Source organism: Saimiri boliviensis, chromosome 13, assembly GCF_048565385.1.
Source record: "Saimiri boliviensis isolate mSaiBol1 chromosome 13, mSaiBol1.pri, whole genome shotgun sequence".
Lineage (NCBI taxonomy): Eukaryota > Metazoa > Chordata > Mammalia > Primates > Cebidae > Saimiri > Saimiri boliviensis.
Window position 1 is genome coordinate 51,491,447 of NC_133461.1, and position 24,600 is coordinate 51,516,046.

General features: G+C 36.4%; 1 protein-coding gene across 10 annotated transcripts in view; it reads left to right on the top strand.

The window, feature by feature from the left end:
• SS18 (SS18 subunit of BAF chromatin remodeling complex) overlaps positions 1-24,600 on the top strand; it is a 465,179-nt gene that overhangs the window by 63,695 nt on the left and 376,884 nt on the right. For 5 of the 10 annotated variants that reach the window (XM_074383658.1, XM_074383659.1, XM_003924771.4 and 2 more), the window contains one exon: positions 2,776-4,899. The exons of the other annotated variants lie outside the window; for them this stretch is intronic. In XM_074383658.1, the coding sequence (XP_074239759.1) occupies positions 2,776-2,802 (27 nt within the window). In that variant the 3' untranslated portion in view covers positions 2,803-4,899. Of the gene's footprint in view, positions 1-2,775; positions 4,900-24,600 lie in introns of those variants that run through there. 10 annotated transcript variants of the gene reach the window in all.

Genomic DNA, 24,600 nt, shown 5'->3' on the forward strand with positions numbered 1-24,600 from the left:
CTAGATGTATTTTTCATTACTTCAAGCTCTGTCTTAAAAAATAATTATTAGCTTCTACTTCTCATTATTGCATATTCTTTCTTCCCATTTCTCTAAGCATTCTATATTTTATCCTCCATGCTATGTTTCAGCTATTTCTTCTATTTGAATTGCCCCCTTTTCTTTTTTCTGCTCTTCAGATCTTACTATTTTCTCAAGGCTCCCACATTCTTGGGAATATTTTTCTAATTAATTTAGGCTGTTAACCTTTTCTTTTCTGAACTCTCTTAAGTTCTCTAAGACTTAGATAATTTATCATCTATTTTGTAATTATACTTAATTCTTGAGTCTTCTCTGTTTTCCGTATTTGTGATGATGATGAGTATTTGTTTCATAAGTGTTAACAGTTGCTTGGATATAATTTATTTGATATACATTATTGACCTGGTCTCTGTCCTCAAGAAGTTCATAATATAGTAGATAAATTATAGCTTATAAACTATGGCACGGTGGTTCTTAACCTATCTTTTGCTTTCATATCGTTAAATTATATTTGCAACTCACTTTCATCATTAGCATCTCGTTTTACACATTCACTAAAGGAGCATTTCCCTCCAGCACGCAGAGTCAATGATTTATAATTCTAAAAAGTTCTTTCTCATGCCCTCTCTTATTTAAGCATCATAACAAACAAATGAGGTGTAGAAATTGATGTAGCCATTAACATAAGGGAAATTGCAATCCAGAGATGTATATATTACTCTCCCACTGATGAGTGAAGAAACTGAATCTCACAGAGCTTTCTTTAGACTCAAATAGGAAGTTAGCAATAGAGTTGGGACTTACACTCAGATTTAGTATTTAGACAATCTAACAATGATATAATAAGCTCCAGTATGCTAAGCAATAACTTTATTTCTTATTTTAAACCTTTTATTATAGAAATTTTTAAACACAGAAAAGAGAGTAGTATAGTGAACCCCTGTGTACCCACAACTTCATCAGTTTACCAGTATTTTGCTGCTGTTGTTTGATGTACTTCTCCACACTATTTTTTTTTTTCAGAGTATTTTAGAGCAAATCTTAGAAGTGATGTCATTTTACCCGTAAATCCTTCAAGATGATCATTGGCTGTAAATTTAGCTGACTATAACTATGTAAAACATATTGGTATAAAATCCCTAATCTTTTTTTTTTGAGACAGAGTCACCCTGTTTCTCAAGCTGAAGTTCAGTACAACCTCTGCCTCCTGGGTTCATGCAATTCTCTTGCCTATGCTTCCCAAGTAGCTGGGATTACAGACATGTGTCACCATGCCAAGCCAATTTTTAATGTTTTTAGTGGAGATGGAGTTTCACCATGTTGGTCAGGGTGGTCTCGAACTCCTAACCTCAGGCAGTCCAGCTGCCTTGGCCTCCCAAAGTGCTGGGATTACAGGCATGAGCCACTGCACCCGGCCCGTAAAATCCCTAATTCTGTTTAATTCATTATTCCATCATATGTATGGGGACATTCAGCACATTATCATGTGTACTTACTTCTTTGGAAATGTAGATTTTTAGGGTACTGTTTCTTATGGTAGAGAAGTATTTCAAGTCTAGAATGTTTTTGAGTTAGATTATTGTGACTTGGAGAGGGAATTGTTTAGCCAAAGGAAACAGTTAACTAATTATATGCTTCCAGTGGTGAGCATGTAATTATGCTCTAAAACAGAAGAAAGGTAGAAAAAAGGAAGGACATACTGTGTCTTCTTTTCCCCAAAAGCTAACCTGAACAGATACATACTGGACACTGCTTAAAGAATTGTGCTGCTTCGTCATGTCCTTTTTATCTGTATTCCCTTTCTGCCCCATCCTGTCAGCCTGAGAGTTTTCAAGTCTACCTTACGAAAAAACAAAACAGACAACATACACAAAACAGAGTTCCTGGATTTTGTGTCCCTGTGGACTAAATACCTCCGCTGACACTTTGTTGACCTCAGGGAAAGGCTCAAATGTTTTGGGATGGATAGAAGGTTCTTTACCTTTTTTTTTTTTTTTGAGACGGAGTTTCGCTCTTGTTACCCAGGCTGGAGTGCAATGGCGCGATCTCGGCTCACCGCAGCCTCCGCCTCCTGGGTTCAGGCAATTCTCCTGCCTCAGCCTCCTGAGTAGCTGGGATTACAGGCACGCACCACCATGCCCAGCTAATTTTTTGTATTTTTAGTAAAGACGGGGTTTCACCATGTTGACCAGGTTGGTCTCGATCTCTCGACCTTGTGATCCACCAGCCTCGGCCTCCCAAAGGTTCTTTACCTTTTATCTCCCGGACACCTTTCTGTTCTGTTATCACTTGCCACTTATTTTGAATACCCTTGATGTTAATTTGTAATAATTATAACAAGCCAAAGTTGTCACACTAGCATATGATTTTTACATGCGTGCGCGCACCCGCGTACACACACGCGCACACACACGCACATACACAACATCAGCGTTTAGAACCAGAATTTCTCAATGCCTGCTCAAGTCATTCAACAAAATTCACTAAACATTTAAGTTCCCATTCTGAGAAGTATTACTCTAGGCTCATTTGCTAATCCCTGGCATATTTTGGACTATAAAATTCATTTGCAATTAAGCATAATATCAGAAGAACTTACAGGGTGATACTGTGTATCTAAAGATATAAAAAAAATTTGTTATAGGTGCAGCCACTTTTTTATGGTATGACAATGTAAAAATCATTTGTTTGTAATTTTCTGTGCCTGTTACGGTCAAACTACTATCTAATTATATTTTTAAATTTATCTTTTAGGGACAGTATGGAAATTACCAGCAGTGAAAAAGTACTTACATTCCAATAGCCAGTATCTATTAGCAGCCATATTGTCACCTCAGCACTGTGGAAACCTCCCTGTGAAGAGATCCTTCCATTCCATCTAGTTTTTGGAACAACCTTGTGGATAAGTGGCTGTTTCATCAGTAAGCAGCCTTTGTGGTTTAGTTATAAAAGGCTTTAGTAGCTCAAAAATACTCTTGATTTCACATTTCTACTCTAGATGGCAACATTGGACAGAAAATGCAATGACATAACCAATTTGTAATGATTTTGGAACTGTGTTTCAAATGGACTGTTACAGACTGAAAGGTGTGAACAGCTTTGTATGTTTATGAAGGGTAAGGGAATTTAATACTTTTCCACAGATTTTTTTGTAAGGGGAAGAGGGAAATGTACACTTTTTACAGTAGCAATATTTTGTATATTATGTTTATTTCATGTGGTGAATATGCAAGGCGGCACACTACGCACTGGACAGAATCAGAAATCCTCTGTTAATGTGGACTGGAGCATGGTAGATGGTTGATTGTTTTGGTCTCAAAATGGTGTGCTATGAAGATAAAGGTGAGGGGAAGACAAAGCACACCATATGTCCACTGTTCTGTTCTCATAGAGGAAATCCAAATCCCTTTTATCTATTAGATAATCAAGGGCACTGTGATACAGTTTTGAGTATAAAGACATTTTTTAAAAGCCTTCCAGTTTTGTGGATTAAACCTTTTTGTAAAGATCATTTATAATACTGTTTTAAAATGTGAGGCAATAAGAATTACTTTATGTTGGATCTGAGAAGCCTTTGGTAACAGTTTCATAGAAATGAAAGTGGTAATCCTCTTCTAAAATAGCAATAACTGAAAATGAAAGTATTAATTTTACCTTGTTTGAGTTATCAGGGAACTTAGTAAGTAATATCAAAGCATTTTATAAATGATATCAAAGAAGAGTCAACATTGATCCAGTAATTTTATTTTGTAACATTGAGGGATAATTGGTTATTAAACAGAATAGTTGAGACTTTACAAACCTTTGTTTCAACTTTCTTATCTGGAAATAATGTCATTTATAAAGGGACACATTTTTATGTTTTTCCCTTTTTTGTGTTGGTTAATCATAACACAGAGATATTTAGGAAAATGCTTATTAATGTGGTTTATTCTATCTGTTTTAAAAGCACAGAAGTTGCATTCTAGATAACCTTGTTTATTGCAGGGCATATTTTAATCATTATTTGAGACTGTCCTGTGCCTGATTATTTTAGCTAAATTCAGGGAGATTGCGTGGGGCAGGAAAGCATACATTGAAAAATTTCTAATCATGGTTATTTAAACATAATCTGAAAACATCTAGCCCAAAGGTAAGTTGCTATTTTCATCACAGTTGCCTATGCCCAGGGAATAAGATGTATTATTTATAATTGGATTGGTTTTTCCCGCTTTTAACTGGAAACAAAACAGAAGGGGTACCATAAATTTGAATAAGCAGAATGTACTGCTCTCAACATACTGTAATCAAAAGGAAGAATTTGAGTGGGTCTTTGTGTGTGTAAGAGAGAGAGTGTGTTTCAAGGTCAGAATAGGTTTGTTTTTTTTGTTTGTTTGTTTGTTTGAGATGGAGTCTCGCTCTTGTCACCCAGGCTAGAGTGCAGTGGTGAGATCTCCGCTCACTGCAACCTCTGCCTCCCAGGTTCAAGCGATTCTCCTGCCTCAGCCTCCTGATTAGCTGAGATTAGAGGCGCCTGCCACCATGCCTGGCTAATTTTTGTACTTTTAGTAGAGTCGGGGTTTTGCCATGTTGGCGAAGCTGGTCTCAAACTCCTGACCTGAAGTGATCCACCCACCTTGGCTTCCCAAAGTGCTGGGATTCCAGGTGTGAGCCACCATGCTTGGCCAGAACAGGTTTTTTTGTTTTGTTTTTTTTTTTTTTTAAAAAAAAACTTCATCCGTAGAAAATGGGAATCAAGTTTGAACAGATAAAGCGTGGACAGCCTTATTGTGATTGAAATGCTTGTAGATTCTGTGCCAATTTTCTACCAGTGTGTACTTTGTTTCTATTTAAAACTGTATCAACTCTAACGGAAGAATAAATTATTTGTGATTTTAATTTTCTCATTTGTTTCTATAAATTAGATCTCTTTGACTCTCTTGTTTTGTCTGGAGACTATGCTGTGGGTTTTTATATAAGTTAGTCCAGTATAAGCAGACTATATTTGTATTCTAGGACTTTATCAAAATTCTCTTGCCATGCCCAAGTTAATTAGAATTAACTGTTCAGTAATCAGCATGTTGTGTAGGCTGTTTGTTACAGAATTCTTTCTCTGAAAATGAAGTCCATGAGGCTGTAATCAAGATGACTGAATTAGATAAATGAGTTGAGGAGACAAAATTGTACTGAACCCAGCCTGGTGTAGATACGTTATCTCATTCAAAATAAGCTCAACTGACATTAAGAAATAATTTGTCTTGCCAACCCATCTTCTGTTGTCTTACTCTCCTTTTAATGGAAACTAAAATTGCAATTTTAATAAGCAGAATTTCCTCTAGGACTTACTTTCTGGAGACTAGTGCATTTGCAAGGTTTAATTGTTTTATAACAGTCCTATTTCGTAAAAGTTTTTAATTGGTGGTGACAAAAATTACCTTACTCCTTTGATACCTAGTAAGAGGAATAACTACCAGTACCTGTCTATTAGATGTGACAATTCTGTAGAGACTATATATTGTGCAACTAAAATTTGCATTTCATCAAAATAGTAATGAATAAATATGCTATTTCTATAAAATTCCAGAAGCAAAGTATCACTAAGAAAAGAGTGGGGTGACTATTAATAAACATTTCAAAATGTGCTAAATGTGCTAGTTCTGTTATTTGGGAATATGTTATTATTCTGTAGCATTATTCAAGTAGCACATTGTTTTTGATTTTAAAAATTTTTTAATGAAATTTTTAACATACACCAAGCTATAGAGCAGAGCATGGTGCAACGGGCTCCCATGTTACAGTAACCCAGTTTATATAGCAACTCATGGCCAAACTTCTGATTGTCCATATACCAACCCCCAAATAAAAGCAAACATTATGTTGTTTAATGTCTTAACTATTCCAATAAAGACATCTAAAAGATAAGTACTTGAAGATTCTTCTTGCTCCTAAATTCTGTATTTTCAGTGTTAACATTAGAAACCATCTCAGAATTTGTACGTAAAAGTCAGTGCCTTTTCATTGATTTTAAAAAGTCATTCATGTCAAATAAAAGATTAACAGACATACATTATACAAAGAGTGAACATTTTTCATGTCATCCATTAAAAGTCACAATTATTAAAAATTTGGTACTTCTAATTTAATTTTACACAAAAAGCCAACATATGTGTTGTTTTTAAAACAAAAACAGAATTTTACTACATACTATTGTCCAACTTGCTTTTTTTTTTTTAACTTAGAAATATCTTGAATGCTCTCTGTTCCCTTGTTGCCTCTTAATTTTTTACTGTTGCAGGAAACAAAGCTTTTATAAACTATCTTGCAGAGTTGGTTTTTCATTTTTTTTTTCTTTTTGGTATAACGTTGGGGTATTTTTATACAGTAAATTTTTAATATTTTAGGTGTAAAGCTATGGATGTTGAAAAAAGTATCACATAAAAGATATATCATTGGCAACACCAGTTCATTAGTCTTACTAGTTTTTGCAGTTCTCATTGTTTTTTAAAAAATGTTACCTCTGAATTTTTAAAAAAATATATTTATTTGGCCGGGCGCGGTGGCTCAAACCTGTAATCCCAGCACTTTGGGAGGCCGAGGCGGGTGGATCACGAGGTCAAGAGATCGAGACCATCCTGGTCAACACAGTGAAACCCCGTCTCTACTAAAAATACAAAAATTAGCTGGGCATGGTGGTGCACGCCTGTAGTCCCAGCTACTAGGGAGGCTGAGGCAGGAGAATTGCTTGAACCCAGGAGGCGGAGGTTGCGGTGAGCCGAGATCGTGCCATTGCACTCCAGCCTGGGTAACAAGAGCAAAACCCCGTCTCAAAAAAAAAAAAAAAAAAATATATATATATATATATATATATATATATATATATATGTATATATATATATTTTACTTTAGGTGCATACTATATCTGACATTTCTCCCCATGTTATCCTTCCCCACTGTCCCCTTCCTCCCCACCTCCCATTGTCTCTCCCCTATCCACCCCTGCAACTGTCCCCTGTGTGTGATGTTCCTCTCCCTGAGTCCACGTATTCTCGTTCAGCAGCCACCTATGAGTGAGAACATGCGGTGCTTGACTTTCTGTTCTTGAGTCAGTTTGCTGAAAATGATGGTTTCCAGATTGATCCAAGACCCTACAAAGTACACGAACTCATTGTTTTTTATGGATGCGTAGTATTCCATGGTGTATATGTACCACATTTTCCCTGTCCAGTCTATCATTGATGGGCATTTGGGTTGGTTCCAGGTCTTTGCTATTGCACACAGAACTGCAATGAACATACGTGTGCATGTGTCATTATAGTAGAACGATTTATAGTTCTTTGGGTATATACCCAATAGTGGGATTGCTGGGTTAAATGGAATTTCTATTTCTAGATCCTTGAGAAATTGCCACACTGTCTTCCGCAATGGTTGAACACGCCCACCAACTGTGTAAGAGTGTTCCTATTTCTCCACATCCTCTCCATCTGTTGTTTCCCGATTTTATAATGATGGCCATTCTAACTGGCGTAAGATGATATCTCAGTGTGGTTTTGATTTGCATTTCTCTAATGACCAGTAATGATGAGCATTTTTTCATATGTTTGTTGGCCTCATATATATTCTCTTTTGAAAAGCGTCTGTTCATATCCTTCACCCACTTTTGAATGGGGTTATTTGCTTTTTCTTGTATATCTGTTTTAGTTCTTTGTAAGATTCTGGATATTAGCCCTTTGTCAGATGGGTAGATTGCAAACATTTTTTCCCATTCTGTTGGTTGCCGATTCACTCTAATAATGGTTACTTTTGCTGTACAGAAGCTCTGGAGTTTAATTAGATCCCATTTGTCTCTCTTGGCTTTTATTGCCATTGCTTTTGGTGTTTTAGTCATGAAGTCCTTGCCTATGCCTATGTCGCAGATGGTTTTGCCTACGTTTTCTTCTAGTGTTTTTATTGTGTTAGGTTTTATGTTTAAAACTTTGATCCATCTGGAGTTAATTTTACTGTAAGGTGATACGTAGGGGTCCAGTTTCTGCTTTTTGCACGTTGCTAGCCAGTTTTCTAAACACCATTTATTAAAGATGGAGTCCTTTCCCCATTGCTTGTTTTTTTCAGGTTTGTCAAAGATCAGATGGTTGTAGATGTGTGGTGTTTCTTCTGGGGTCTCTGTTTTGTTCCATTGGTCTGCGTCTCTGTTTTGGTACCAGTACCATGCTGTTTTGATTACTGTAACCTTGTAGTATAGTTTGAAGTCTGACAGTGTGATGCCTCTGGCTTTGTTCTTTTTGCTTAGGATTGTCTTGGCTATGTGGGGTCTCTTGTGATTCCATATGAAGTTTAAAGTGGTTTTTTCCAGTTCTGTGAAGAAGGTCATTGGTAGCTTGATGGGGATATCATTGTATCTATATATTACTTTGGGCAGTATGGCCATTTTCACAATATTGATTCTTCCTAACTGTGAGCATGGAATGTTTCTCCATCTGTTTGTGTCCTCTCTTATTTCACTGAACAGTGGTTTGTAGTTCTCCTTGAAGAGGTCCTTTACATCCTTTGTTAGTTGTATTCCTAGGTATTTTGTTCTCTTTGTAGCAGTTGCGAATGGGTGTTTGCTCTTGATTTGGCTCTCTGTTTGTCTGTTATTGTTATATAGAAATGCTTGTGATTTTTGCACATTGATTTTGGATACTGAGACTTTGCTGAAGTTGTTGCTTATCAGTTTGAGAAGATTTTGGGCTGAGACAGTGGGGTCTTCTAGATATACAATCATGTCATCTGCAAATAGAGACAGTTTGACTTCCTCCTTTCCTAATTGAATACCCTTTATTTCTTTTTCTTGCCTAATTGCTCTGGCTAGAACTTCCAATACTATGTTGAATGGGAGTGGTGAGAGAGGGCATCCTTGTCTAGTGCCTGATTTCAAAGGGGATTCTTCCAGCTTTTGCCCATTCAGTATGATATTGGCCGTAGGTTTGTCATATATAGCTTTTATCATTTTATGATACATTCCATCAATACCTAGTTTATTGAGAGTTTTTAGCATGAAGTGCTGTTGAATTTTATCGAAGGCCTTCTCTGTATCTATTGAGATAATCATGTGGTTTTTGTCTTTGTTTCTGTTTATGTGATGGATTAAATTTATGGATTTGCATATGTTGAACCGGCCTTGCATCCCCGGGATGAAGCCTACTTGGTCGTGATGGATAAGCTTCTTGATGTGCTGTTGCATTCTGTTTACCAGTATTTTATTGAAGATTTTTGGGTCGATGTTCATCATGGATATTGGCCTCAAGTTTTCTTTTTTAGTTGAGTCTCTGCCTGGATTTGGTATCAGGATGATGTTGGTCTCCTAAAATTAGTTAGGCAGGATTCCCTCCTTTTGAATTATTTGATACAGTTTCAGAAGGAATGGGACCAGCTCCTCTTTGTACCTCTGGTAGAATTTGGCTATGAACCCGTCTGGACCTGGACTTTTTTTGGTTGGTAGGCTATTGATTGCTACCTCTACTTCAGCCCTTGTTATTGGTCTATTCAGGGTTTCAGCTTCCTCCTGGTTTAGTTTTGGTAGAGTACAAGTGTCTAGGAATTTATCCATTTCTTCCTGGTTTACTGGTTTATGTGAGTAGAGATGTTTGTAGTAGTCTCTGATTGTAGTTTGTTATTTTTCTGTGGAATCAGTGGTGATATCCCCTTTATCATGATTGTAGTTTGTATTTCTGTGGAATCAGTGGCAATATCCCCTTTATCGTTTTTTATTGCCTCTATTTGATTCTTCTCCTTTTTCTTTTTTATTAATCTGGCTCGCAGTCTGTTTTGTTGATTTTTTCAAAAAACCAGCTCCTGGATTTATTGATTTTTTGAAGGGTTTTTTGTGTCTCTATCTCCTTCAGTCCTGCTCTGATCTTAAGTTATCTCTTGTCTTCTGCTAGCTTTTGAGTTTTTTTGATCTTGCTCCTCTAGTTCTTTCAATTTTGATGATAGGGTGTCGATTTTAGATCTTTCCTCTCTTCTCTGGTGGGCATTTATTGCTATAAATTTCCCTCTTGATACTGCTTTAAAGGTGTCCCAGAGATTCAGGTAAGTTGTGTCTTCATTCTGGTTGGTTTCAAAGAACATGTTTATCTCTGCCTTCATTCCATTGTTTATCTAGTCAACATTCAGAAGCAAGTTATTTCAGTTTCCAAGTGGTTGTGCGGGTTTGAGTGTGTTTCTTGCTCCTGAGTTCTAGTCTGATTGCGCTGTGGTCTGATAGACTGTTAATTTCTGTTCTTTTGCATTTGCTGAGGAGTAATTTGCTTCCAATGATGTGGTCAATTTTAGAGTAAGTGCAATGCGGTGCTGAGAAAAATGTATATTCTGTGGATTTGGGGTGGAACCTTCTGTATGTGTCTATTAGATCCGCTTGGTCCAGCTCTGCATTCAAGTCCTGGATATCCTTGTTAATATCTCTGAATTTTTATTTGAACTGCATTTATTTGTAAGTTGAGCATCATTATGCCGAGTACACTGTTTTATTTTGTTTTGTTTTGGCTCTAAAATACTTTTTAATGTTCTTTATCCCTTTTTCTGTTGGGATGTTGTGTGAGAAAGGAAATTATGCATACACATAAAATTACGTGTGTCTCTGCAGTTAATCTTTTGTCTCTTCTATATGTTGTAGGTCTCCTTTGTCCATGATTTTGTAACTTATGAAGTCTTTCACTGTATTAAAGCTTTAAGATTTTATGTAGTCAAAAGTTTGGCTTATGACCCCTCCTCCCCCCACAACTGTCAGATTTGTAAAAATATTTTTCATATTTGCTTCCATTTTTCTAAGACATATTGTTCACAGTATAATTGTTGACATTAATTTTCTTTTAATATGGATAACTAGTTGCTTAAGCATCCTTTATGATACCATTTTTCTTCCAGTGATTTGAGAAGCCACTGCATTCCTTAATTTAAAAAATTAATTATAGTTAAAGCTGTTTATTTATGTTTTATGTATTCTATTTCAAGGACTAGTTAAATCCATCTAACTTTGTAATTTAGTTGGCATAAACTCGTGAGTTGTTTTTTCCTAACACAATGTTAATTTGATAAAAGTTATCTGCAGAGTTAGATGTAACAACTAGCTTCTTTTGTTGTTGTTTGTTTTTGGTTTTGAGACGGATTTCTTGCTCTGTTGCCCAGGATGCAGTGCATTGGGCGCTATCTTGGCTCACTGCAGCCTCCACCTCCCAGGTTCAAGTGATTCTCATGTCTCAGCCTTCCAAGTAGTTGGGATTACAGGAGTGTGTCACCATGCCTGGTGAAATTTTTTTGTATTTTTAGTAGAGACAGGGTTTCACCATATTGGCCAGGCTGGTCTCGAACTTCTGGTCTCAAGTTATCTACCCACCTTAGCCTCCCAAAGTGCTGGGATTGATTACAGTCATGAGCTACCATGCCCAGTCCCTATCTTTTTAATAGTAAGAAAATTATTGAAGTGTGTTTTTATGAAGAATCACTAGACGCTTTTAGAGATTTTTGCTTGTCGATGTTTAAAAGCTCTTTATTTTTTTTTTTGTGCTCTGCTAATAGACTATCTTTGTAGCTACCCCAGAGTATCTCTATTTGATTACTAACAAAAAATAAACATAAGAAATCAGTGGAAAACTTTGTTTTATTGTTTACAAATTGAAGTCTCAGAAATAGACAACGCAATATAATTTTTATGAATAAAGACTTACAATTAGGGTGACTAATTTATTGCCCAATTTGATAAACTTGAGAATGGGAGATGTTTTACATATATATATACACACACACACACACATATATATATATATATATATGTATATATGTATGTATGTACATACACACGTGTGTGCACATTACATACACAAATACAGGTGCATATATGTGTATTATATATATGCATATATGTTAGATATATGGGTAAATGTATTTTTTTATTTTGTCTTTTTCCTGATAGAGATTCATAGTTTAAGAACATAAGGTGATGCATTTCTGTTGTTATAATTTTGAACTGTGATATCCTGAGGGGGTTTCTCATGATACAGTATATTAAAATATTATTAATATCCCCCATGTTTTGGGTAGGTGCATGGTTGCCTACCTAGAGACATTGAACATCCTCCTTTGCAGCTTGATGTGGTCATATGACTTTTAAGTTCAATCCAGAAGGCTTTGAGTTGTAATGTGTACAGCTTGTAGACCACATTCTTAAACAGGTGCTTTCATTTTTCTTGTCTTTTTCTTATGGGCTGGAACATGACCTATTATTAGGGAGCTTTCACTTTATAGATAGAAAAATACTCTAGAGAATGACAGTGTAGGTAGATAGAATCAAAAGTTCCCTGAAATTGGTTGTCATGAAGCCTTCTCTACCGCCTATCAGCTTGGACTTTGACATGAGAAAAATAACACTTCTTTGTTATTAAGCCCTTTGTGATAGGAGTAAATCCTGTACTTTGCTGTAGGGTGACGCAGTAGAGGCCAGTTTATATTACTCTGTGATATACTCTGTATGGAATCATATTTTAGGAATGACAAGTGAGTGTAATGTGTGTGTAGCATACATTATAATCATTCCATTCATATTTGTTACTAGTGAAATAGGCCAAAATTATGTAGCATTTTCTCTAAGATCATGCTCTGCTTTCCATCAGTTGAATGAATGGGAATGCCATATTTAATAACAATTAATTTAGTTAATTTAAAGTATTGGTAAAAACGTACTTAACATTGTTTTTTTGACATCTGTATAATTATAGATTTTATAAACACCATGTTTTCTGTATACTTATTTTGAGCACTTTGTAAGTAGGACCTCATAAAATCTCTTACGTTTTTAACTTTATTTTGACTTCTATCACTTTAATTGGTTCTTTGAATTTTTTTTCTCTAATGCTTTCTTGCTGTTTTCTTAGTTTTCTGACTTTCACTCTATGATATTGTACTTTGATTCTAGTTTCTCCTCCATCCGTTCTTTGGGGATAAAAACGTACCAAAAGTATCTTGATTTTACTGTAATAGTAGCTCTTATTATTCAGCTTAGGTCAAATGTAAAGAGTTTTATGTCTACGGAAGGTGTAACTATATTAGCTATAGAATGATATTTAGAAATTATATTAGGACTCCTGTTATCAGTGGACCAAAGTATGGCATATAGATGGTTTTTACCTTCTTTTCTATCAATACTGCTATACTAGGGAATTCTGTTAATGCTTGGTAAACTAAGAGCAAGGAAATGTGGTTTGGCTTTTTTTTCAGCACTAATATTCTATCCAAAGAAATCCTATTTCCTGTTCATTAATTTTAGTATTCCATTCTTTCCCAAGATCTTGCTTTACAGCAAGGTTTCATACTTCAAGCTCTGCATGTTAGTGTTCAGTCCTCATTCCCACATAAACACAACCATTTTGAAAACATGAACTGATATTAATTACCCCCTTGGCACCAAAAAGTCAGGATTTCCTGATGCAGCACGCTAATGTAAAATGCATTAGTGCAAACAGTGGCTCCAAGGGGTAATACTCTAAATAAACACAGCAATTTTATTTTTTAAATTCACAACTCTTGGGCTAGTCTGAAAGTCATTCATCTTCCACACCCCCTAAAAAGCATTTTGATTTTTAATAAGTTGTAACTGGATTTTTGTAAGAAGGAATTGAATTCTAAGCTGTAAGTCAGTGGCACTTAACTCTCTTCGGTTCTGTGAAATAAAGTTCTACCTAAATGTTCTAGTAAGTGGCTTTGAACCGTAATTTGCAGCACTCTATTGGAAGGTAATAATAATTCGTGTTTAATCATTGGTATCACTAAAAAGTGTGTATCTTACATTTTTACTTAATTATTTCAAATGTCATTCAATGTCAGAAAGTGTGTGTGTGTGCGCGCACTTTGGTGTATGTGTTTATTTGAATATTCTAGCTAAAGACTTTTGATTCAGAAGACATTATATCATACTTTGATGTAACCCTCCATACACATTGTGCTGCTACTACTAATACTAATAGAAAAAAAACGAAGGAGAATTAAATGCAGAGAGCCAGGTTCAAACAAGGTTAGCATCTCTATGGACCAAAAGTGAAATAAAAATGTAAATAGGGAAGGCAGAAACCATGAGCCTCCTGGGTTCTGAGTGTAGAAGTTGATGGTGATAACTTGAGAAATTGGTTTCTATGGAGTAATTGAACCAAAAAATATTATACAAGATTAGATAATAGAGCCAGGTTTGCTGCTTTAAGGCAGAGGCTAGAATGTGACTCTTTCCTTTTATTTGTAAAAGGAAACTAACAACAGCTCACTTCTTGCCACCCACCACTTGGGGCCTTGTTTTGAGGAAGCTGAACATAGTGATGCTGGAAGATACATATTTAGCCTCTTGATCTGGAACTCAACCAAGCTATTTTGAAGCTTAGTATTACATTTTTAATAATTTCTAAAATCATTAGGAGAATAGGAAGAAATTTTCTCAAAGTTTTGGTTCTAGACTTGGTTTGGGATCCTGGAGATGGATGCACAGAAGGAAGCAGGAAGGGTAGGGAAGAGAGAAAAAATGAACCTACCGCTTTAAATAAGTTCACGAACCAAACTTTCAAAGTACATCAACACACTAACTTAGAACATGCATTCATACCATGTAACATTAATTTTATTTAAAAATCTGAGAGATTTTAAAATCATGTAGTTTAGGGTGTTTAAGGAGAGAACACATTCATCCACATAGGTTTTCAGATACTGTAAAACAAAAACAAGTGAAATAACAGGTACATGTAAAAACCATTTGGAAATCGTGTAAGTACAACATAGTGAAACCTCGTCTCCATTTACCCCCCTCCCAAAAAAATGTTTTTAATTAGCTGGGTGTAGTGGCATGCACCTGGAGTCCCAGCTACTCCAGAGACTGGGGCTGAAGGATCCACTTGAACATATCAGGTTGAAGCTGCAGTGAGCTATGACCACACCACTGCACAACAACCTAGGTGATAAAGCAACACCTTGTCTCTTTTAAAGAAAAGAAAAGAAAAAAAAAAAAAAAGCTTGTACGTAAGAAACATAGTAATTGGACAAGCTCAATTGGCAAAAACTATAAGCTGGACGCTGTTGAGAAAACCCATGAACCAAACAGAGGTAGGAGAAATTGCCCCATACTACAGCACCAAGAAACAAAAAAACATTTTAAAAAATATGTGAAGGAAAAAATAAGACGAGTGCAGTTTTAATATGGGAGCTTCAGCAAAAGGAAATGGAAGCATTGGTAGAAAAGTAAGATATAAAACAATAAAAGCTCACAGTTTTCCACAACTGAGTCTGTGAATCCGCAGATTTTAACTTAACCAAGTTCCAACGAGGGTTAAATATTGAGGGAAAATAAATCAATGTAAATGTTACATCCAGCTAAACTATTAGGTTGTTGCAAAAGTAATTGCGGTTTTTGTCACAAAGTAATGGCAAAGCTGCAGTAACACTTGCACAAACCTATATATTTCTGAAGTGAGGGCAAAATGAACATTTGGACATTTTCATACTTGCAAAGACCAAGAGAATTAATCATCCATAGAAGATGTATTTCAGCAAAAGAAAATAATTCGGTAGAAAGGTATAGGATGTAAACCATAATAGAGACTATATAAAGTTTGTCAATTACGGATAGGAAACATTACTTTTTTGGATTTGGATGTAAGAAAGTGTACAGTTAAGTGTGATAGGTTGGGTGCATTAATGGCCTCAATTTTTTAGCCTTCTGTAAGTCCATGCCCCCTTTTTATATAAAAGCCTGACAGATTTTAAAACTTGTTTCTCTCAGAAGGAGTAGGACTTCCCTGCCCCTTGATTCTGCTTGGCCATGTGACTTGGGCAGTTCTGCTTCCACTCTTGTACCTCTGCCCTTGCCATGGAAGTCTGCTCAGGCTAACCTGCTGGAGCGATGTGAGAGACACATGGGGCAAAGCCAAGCTGGCACACAAAGCCAAGCTGGCACGAGCAACACCAGGTAACCACTAACCAAAACCAGTGGAGCCAGCTTGCCAACCAGCCTGCTGACTGTAGAAGCATAAGCAAGTCTAACACAGATCAGCTGGACTCTGCAAACTCTTAAGCTAAATGTTTATTGTTACACGAGCTGCTGGGCTGCTGATTTGTGTGTGTGTTTCTTTGTTACGCACCATTACTGTAGCAATGAACAGTTGATACAGTATTAAGATACAATGACAAGATAGGAAGCATAACCAATAAATAGATTATAGATTATGCTAAAGGGTTGCATGCATTGCAGCTAAAGGGTTAGCATGCTAAAGGGTTTTCATGGTCAGGAAGTTAGGAAAACTGAACAACTTAGTTGGAAAATTTTTGGGTGACATAAGACGTAGGCCAGGCATGGTGGCTCACAACTGTAATCCCAGCACGTTGGGAGGCTGAGGCAGGCGCATCACTTGAGGCCAGTAATTTGAGACTAGCCTGGCCTACATAGCAAAACTCCTCTACTAAAAATACAAAAAAATTAGCTGGGCGTGGTGGCACATGCCTGTAATCCCAGCTACTCAGGAGGCTGAGTGAGGCACGAGAATTGCTTGAACCTGGGAGGTGAAGGTTGCAGTGAGCTAAGATCACACCACTACGCTCTAGCCTGAGCAATGGAGCCAGACTATCTCAAAAAATAATAATGTAAAAGTCATTATTAAAAGAAGACATATAATTCAGAAATTTAGAGCCAGTAAAGAGAAGAAAGGAAAAAAGCAGAACAGAGAATATATACTCATCCAGTGGGAGGAATGAATGAAGAAAAAAGTGGGGAAGGTGTTTAAGAAATAAAGAAGACAGAATCCTGTTTAAATGCATCAGTAATCACAATAAATGTAAATAGATTAAACTCATTTAAAGACATTAGGGGCCGGGCACGGTGGCCCAAGCCTGTAGTCCCAGCACTTTGGGAGGCCGAGGCGGGTGGATCACAAGGTCAAGAGATCGAGACCATCCTGGTCAACATGGTGAAACCCCGTCTCTACTAAAAATACAAAAAATTAGCTGGGCATGGTGGTGCGTGCCTGTAGTCCCAGCTACTCAGGAGGCTGAGGCAGGAGAATTGCCTGAACCCAGGAGGCGGAGGTTGCAGTGAGCCAAGATCGCGCCATTGCACTCCAGCCTGGGTAGTAAGAGTGAAACTCCGTCTCAAAAAAAAAAAAAAAAAAAAAAGACATTAGGTTTGGTGGAACCCAACTTCTGCTTATTAAGAGATGTTACTAAAAATGGGGAGAAATGCCAGATACAGGTGAAGGGGAGGAGGGCAGCAAATGATGCTGCCATGTGTGTACCTATGCAACAATCTTGCATGTTCTTCACATGTACCCCAAAACCTAAAATGCAATTAAAAAAATATAGTCATAACAGTTTATTTTAAACTAACAACAACTTAACTTTGATCTCAAATAATAAAGTCTACAATAAAAAAAATACAACAAAAACGTAGAAAACAGATACAGGTATATTAATATCAAATTATAAGGCAAAAAGCATTAATAGGGATAAAGGATCCTAAGTATTTAAGATATAACTGGATTATGTAAGCAAAAAATTAAAAGCAAAAATCTAAAACTTCATAATGAAAGGATTTTAGTTCACTTGTAGCAGAAACTCTTTAGACAGAACATTAGGATTCTTAACACTTCTAAAAGAAATTCATCAGTCTCACATGTAATTTAACATTTCCTTTTTATTTTTTGAGATGGAGTCTTGCTCTGTTGCCCAGGCAGGAGTGGAATGGTGCGATCTTGGCTCACTTCGACCTTGACCTCCTGAGTTCAAGTGATTCTCCCACCTCAGCTTCCCAAGTAACTGGGATTACAGGCATGTGTCACCATGCCCAACTAATTTTTGCATTTTTGATAGAGATGGGGTGTCACCATTTTGGCCGGGCTGATCTCGAACTCCTGTCCTAAGGTGATCTGTCTTCCTTGGCCTCCCAAAGTGCTGGGATTACAGACCTGAGCCACTGTGCCTGGCTAAAATTTTTTAGTAACTATGTTTTTAAAATGTAGAAACAGGGAAACTTTATTTTAGTAACATATTTAACCCAATGTATCAGAAATTCTCTTTCAATGTGTACCTTTAGGAAATGTTTTACATTCTTTTTTTTTTTCATAGTAAGTCTTAGAAATTTGGTTTACATTTTATGCTTACAGCCCATCACTAATCACATTTCAAGGGCTTGGTAGCCACATATGGCCAGTGGATGTGGAATACTAGATAGCTTTGATACAGAAAATCTAATAAATGAATATAGCATCCAGTACCTGACAGAATATACATTCTTTTCAAGAATACATAGTAAATTTAAAAAATGTACCTTGTACTAATTTACAAAAGAAGTCTGATCAAAATTCAATATTATACGAGTCATTTTCTTTGACAACAGCAGTACATGTGTTAAGAACTTTCAGAATTTATTAAACAGCTTGTGGTTAAAGAAAGTCACAGCAGAAATTTAAAAATGAGCTACAATAAAAGTTATCTATCAAAACTGATATCTCCATGAAAACTAGTATAGATGTAGGTATCTATAGCTTATAGTTAACATAAATATATTTTACACTTAAAAATTTAAGGGGAAGAAAAAAAACGAGATGCTGATATAGCAGTTTTTAAAATAAATTGATAGCTTTCAATGCTTTTATTTAAAAACAAGACTGAAATTCAGCTCAGGAATATATATGAGAATTCCAAAATTAAATGTAAATAAAACATTAGAATTTTGAAGGAGATATTAAAGAACAGAAATTAGTAAAATTTAAAAATTAGAGGATCACCAAAACTTTTTAAAAAGATTAAATTGATCACTTTTTTAAAAGATTAAATTGATCAAGAAGAAAGCTATTAAGGTACAAGTGTCTTTGTTTAGGATGCTATAGCAAAATATGATAAACTGGGTGGCTTATAAACAATTTATTTCTTACAGTTCTGGAAGCTGGGAAGTCCAAGTTCAAGATTCAGGGAGATATAGTGTCTGGTTAGGGCACCTTTGCTGGTTCACAGATCGGGCCTTTTCCCTGTGTCCTTACATGGTGGAAAGGGTGAGGTAGCTCTCTGGGGTTGCTTTTATATGGGCAGAACCTCATCCATGAAGAAACCTCATGACATAATTGCCTCCCAAAGATGCCACCTTCTAATACCATGACCTTAGTGATTAGAATTCAACATATGAATGTTGGGAGAACAAACATTCAGACCATAGCATTCTGTTCGTAGCTTCACAAAATTTATGTCCTTCTCATATGCAAAATACATTATTTCATCCAGGTAGCTGCAAAGGTAACTTGTTCTAGCATCAACATTAAAGTCTAAATCCAAAGACTCACCTAAATATCTAAACCGGATATGGGTGAGGCCCAAGATACACTTTATCTTAAGACAGATTGCTCTTCATATGTGAAACTGTGAAATTAAATAAGTTATGTATTTCCAAAACACAATGGTGGGACAGACATAGGATAAACATCCCCTGAACAAAAGGGGTAACAATAGGGAAGAAAAAAAGAGGTAAAAGGCCTCAAGCACGTTCCAACCTCAACAGGGCAAACAATATTACAGTCTAAATTCCCAGGATAATCTTTGACTCAAAGTACTGCCTCTGGACACCCTGGGGCAGGAGTTCCTGGTGGCCATTCCCTCATGGCTTTGCTGGACACAGCCCGCACTGCAGCAGTCAGGTTATAGTAGGGTTGTAGTTGAGTGCCTGCGCCTCTCCTGCTGGAATCATGTGCCAGTGTCTCAACCCGTCTGGGATTGCATGTGTGGCAGTTCTTGAGATAAAGTCTCCTTCTGTTGCCCAGGCTGAAGTGCAGTGGCAATCTGGCTCGCTGCAACCTCTACCTCCTGAGCTCAAGCAATCCTCCCACCTCCTCCTCCCAAGTAGCTGGGATTACAGGAAAGCACCACCATACCTGGCTAATTTTTGTATTTTTAGTACAGACAGGATTTCGCCGTGTTGCTGAGGCTGGTCTTGAACTCCTGGGTTCAAGTGACCCACTGACCTCGGCCTCCCGCAGCGCTTGGATTGCAAGTGTGAGCCACTGTGCCCAGCTGGGATGGTGGTTTTAGGAAGGGAAAGTGGGAATATATGCTATATATTCTAAATGTTTACTAAAATAATAGCACAAAAAAGTTGTATGGAAAGCCTGATTATGACTTTATTGTATTTGACATTAATATGATAAAATGTAAATAGCTGGGGTGATATGATGTGGTCTTTGGTCTTTTTGGCAGCCATGGCTAGACTTAGTAATCAATCACTGAATTCTTTAATTATTTATAGCTCATATATGAATTTTCTCATTGCCGAAGGGGAATCATTGAAAGCTCCCTGCGGGCATGGGTTTTGTTTTGTCTACTACTGGTCTCTAGTAAACATGATGCCTAGAATAATGCTCAGTTAGATATGTGCCTAGTAGCATACATAGAATAATGCCTAGTAGAATGATGCCTAGAATGATGTCCAGTTATGTAATGGGAGTTCCATAAATATTGGTTGAATTGAGTATTAGAAATGTTATTAACTAGGATGTACACAGACATTTAAGATTTATAAATTGAAAATGAAGTCGTAAAATAGATGAGTTAGAGGTAAAAGATAGGGCTTTAATCTGAGTCCACAGTGCCTTAGCCAAAATTCCAAAATCCTAACCAGCCCTGAGGTCATTTGGCTCTAAAACCTGGTCTGACCCATGGTGAGGTTATTTATAGTCGCTTTATCTGACTCAAAGTCCCCTGGAGGTGCCATATAATATACCATCTATGCACACATCTGGCCCCATGAGGCTGCAGAGGAGATTGTGAACCTGTATAAGTGTCTGTACTTAAGCTGTATACTAGAAGGATACATTTCATTTTGAGTAGGCCAGGAGTAGTTACTTGGTCGTACCAGTGATTTATTAATGAATCATAGCATTGCAATAATTAAAATGATAAACGTAGTTAACTTTCCCATTACCCCTTAATTAAAAAAAAGGAGTCTCCTTTGTGGAAGATATTTTATGGGAATGCAGATAGAATGGTGACATTGATGACAACATTTTCTTTCTTTACTTTAGTGTCTGTTGTCTTCTAGTCTGTGCCCAGAGCTAAATCATTAGAATTCTACTTGCTAGGAAAGCAGGCACTATTTCGCAATTTCATCAGCGTAGGCAATCATATGATACCTATAATGATCTTACCATCGTGAACCTCCTTCTGCCTCCGTGCTTCACAGTGCTCTCATAGCCCTGGCTCCATGCCAGTTCCACCTTAACAATGCTCCTTCTGTTTTCCAGTATTTCTGCGTCCCTCTGTATAATCCTCCCTAAATAATCTGTGACATTCCAAATGGCTTTCCTTACTGCATAGTATTCACTCAACCATGTTCTTTCAAGCCACCTGTTAAACTTGTTTTCTTTTTAATATTTTACAGCTTCGAAAAATTCCCAAGTTCCTCTGCTAGAAAGTTCCCTTAGAGTAGGAGTGATGGGCTTCTGGTCTGGCGTGTGTAATTATTAGTAATAATTTCTCCTCTTCTATGCAAAATAGATAGCAAGGGCTCCTTGATGTGAAGGATCTGTTCACTCATATTTGGGCTGATGGATCAATAACGTTGCCACAATGGAGAAAGGACTCTGTGTAAACATTCAGGCCCAAAAGAATAGCCTAGCCACACTGTATTGTTTCATAATTGGAAACTCAGATCAAAAATTATCTTCAGAGAAAGAATACCTCCTAGTTGGAACTAAATCTGAGATCCATTGAGTTCACGTTTTAATATCTCTGAAATTGGGATTTATTCTCTTTCTTTATAACATAAAATAATGATATGTCTTACTCTTATAATTGTTAGTGCTTTAGACTAGAGGAGGTACAATATAAATGTTTTTAAAAGCACACCATATTATTTGCATTTTCAGTACACCATATCATTTTAATTTTCTTAATAAAGTTTCTTAGAGTATATAATAACCTAAATAATAACCTATCATTTAAAAATTGTATTAAAAAATAAGTATACAATGTTATCTACACTGTCTTTTGCTTAGTCATTTCCCCTATTGTAGAATATTTGACTTTTCTTATGGAAATTTCTATCAGTATTGCTGAGGTGAACATTTTGTATTTCTGTTTATCCTGAGAGGCAGTGCAGCAGAGTGGTTAAGCACATAGAACCTGGAGTTGCACTGCCTGGGTTTGAGTCTTGAAAAGTTTCATCGCTAACTAGTTATAAAACCATGGGCAACAATTGAAACTCTCTGTGCCGCAGCTGCTGTGTCTCTAACTAGAGAGAATAGTATCCTTACCTATGTCAGGGTTGTTTTAAGGATTAAATGAGTTAATATACATATATTACTCAAATTTCTCAATGTTACTCCATGTTAATACATTAGATATAGCAGTGCCTGGCATGTGGTAAGTGCTAAGTAAGTGTGAATTATTATTATTTGGGGTTATTTCTTTAGGATAGGTTCCTAAAAATGGGATTATCTCGTCAAAGGATATAAATATCTTCTAACACTCTGGATAAATACTGCCATGTTTCTTTCCAATGAGATTATACTAATGTATACTCCTAGAATAGACTGTGTATATATTAATCCACGTTTGCCCATTTTTAGCGTTTTTATTTTAAATTTTTAATTAATAACTTATTTTTTTAGAGGCAGGCCTTGCTCTGTCACCCAGGCTGCAGTGAAGTGGCATGATCATAGTTCACTGCAGCCTTCAACTCCTGGGGGCAAAGTATCCTCCTTCCTCAGCCTCCTGAATAGCTAGGACTGCAGGTGTGCACCACCACACCTCCCTAATTTTTTAAAATTTCTGTAGAATTGGGGTCTTTCTATGTTGCCTAGGCTAATCTTGAACTCCTGGCCTTAAATGATCCTCCTGCCTTGGCCTCCCAAAATATTGGGATTCTAGGTGTGAGCCACTGTGCCTGGCTCAGCATTTTTTAAAAGTAAGTCTTCATTAATCTCACAGATAAAAATGATAGTTTATTAATATTTATTTCTTTGGTTATTAGTATAAGCTGAATTATTTCCTGGATGTTAGCCATTTTCCTTATTTGTTCATGCCTGCGTATTTACTATTGCTTACTGGTATTAAATGGCTCCTTATATATTTGGATAAGCTCAATAGATAATAAGTTATGCTTTTTAACATAGTTTTTTGGATAAGTTAATTATGCAGTAATTTATACTTAAAAAGTTGTTTTTTCATTTTGATATTTTATATATATATAAGATTATTTAGTATAGGCAAATATGTCTATTTTATTGCTTGAAAGCTTGCAAAGTCTTTTAACTTTTACCTATGTTTTCTTTGTTTTATGTTTAGATTTTTAAACATATAACTTTAATCTGTAATTTTAAAATAAAAATTTTCCTTAAATATGTTAATCAGTACATCTAGACTAATTCATTGCTCTTAAAAGCACTTTTAAAGTACTACATGCTATGTTTAGAAAAATTCAAAAATACAGAAAAGCATGAAGAAGAAAAGTAAAATTGTCTATAATTCCACTATCTATTGGTGACCGTCATTAACATTTGAAATTGTTCCCTCCCTTTTCCCCCCTTATGTGACGTCATTCTGAATTTATCATTGCTTCTTTTATCATATATTCTGGACTGTTTATCGTGTTTTGTTGTTTTATCCTTGCCCTAAAGCCCACCCCTTTAACTGTTTTACATTTTAAGTATGTTTTAATGTGAGGAGGTCACACATGCGTCCTTGTTCTTGAACTTGCTAAAGTATGTTTTAATGTAAGGAGGTCACACATGCGTCCTTGTTCTTGAACTTGCCAATCACATTTCTGTCTCAGGGCCTTTGCTTTTGCTTTTTTCCTAGGTATCCACGTGGCTCACTCCACTCAATTGTATGGTTTTCCCTGACCACCCATTTCAAATAGAAACCTCTTCCCTCTGGGTACTTCATATTCTGCTTTAATTTTTTTTCCAATTTATTATCATCAACTCACATACTGTATTATAAACTTGTGATACACAGACACACACAGACACACACACAGACACACACACACACACACACACACATATCTCGAGTTTCATTATTGCCTATTTCTCTCCACTAGAGCCTGTGCTTCACAAGAACTGGGATTTTGTTTTCCTTTGTATTCAGTTACAGTGTCTGTGCCCAGAACAGAGCCTAGTATATACCAGTATTCAATAAATGTTCACTGAAAACATGAATAAATGCGTATCTAGGAGGACAAATCCCCCTTCCTATTATTCTTATTTTGACTTTATATATTTATTTTTGGTTGGCCAAATAATTGTATCAGCTTTTGGTTTTTCAAGTCCTTAAGAAAGCTTTGCTACTTAACACAGAAATATTCCTTTCTTCCACTTTTCTTGCAGTAGTGGGAATAGTACTTTTCTTCTTTTCTTTTTTACTTCTACTCATGTTCATTTGGATTTCTCTCTGATTTTTAGGGGAGTAGCCAACTGAGTTATTTTCAGTTCAGTCCACCTTTTCAATGGATTCTGTTACTCTTTTTTTAAAAAAAAAATAAAAAGAGAGAGAGAGATGGCCAGGCTCGGTGGCTCATGTCTATAATCCCAGCACTTTGGGAGGCCGAAGTGGGTGGAT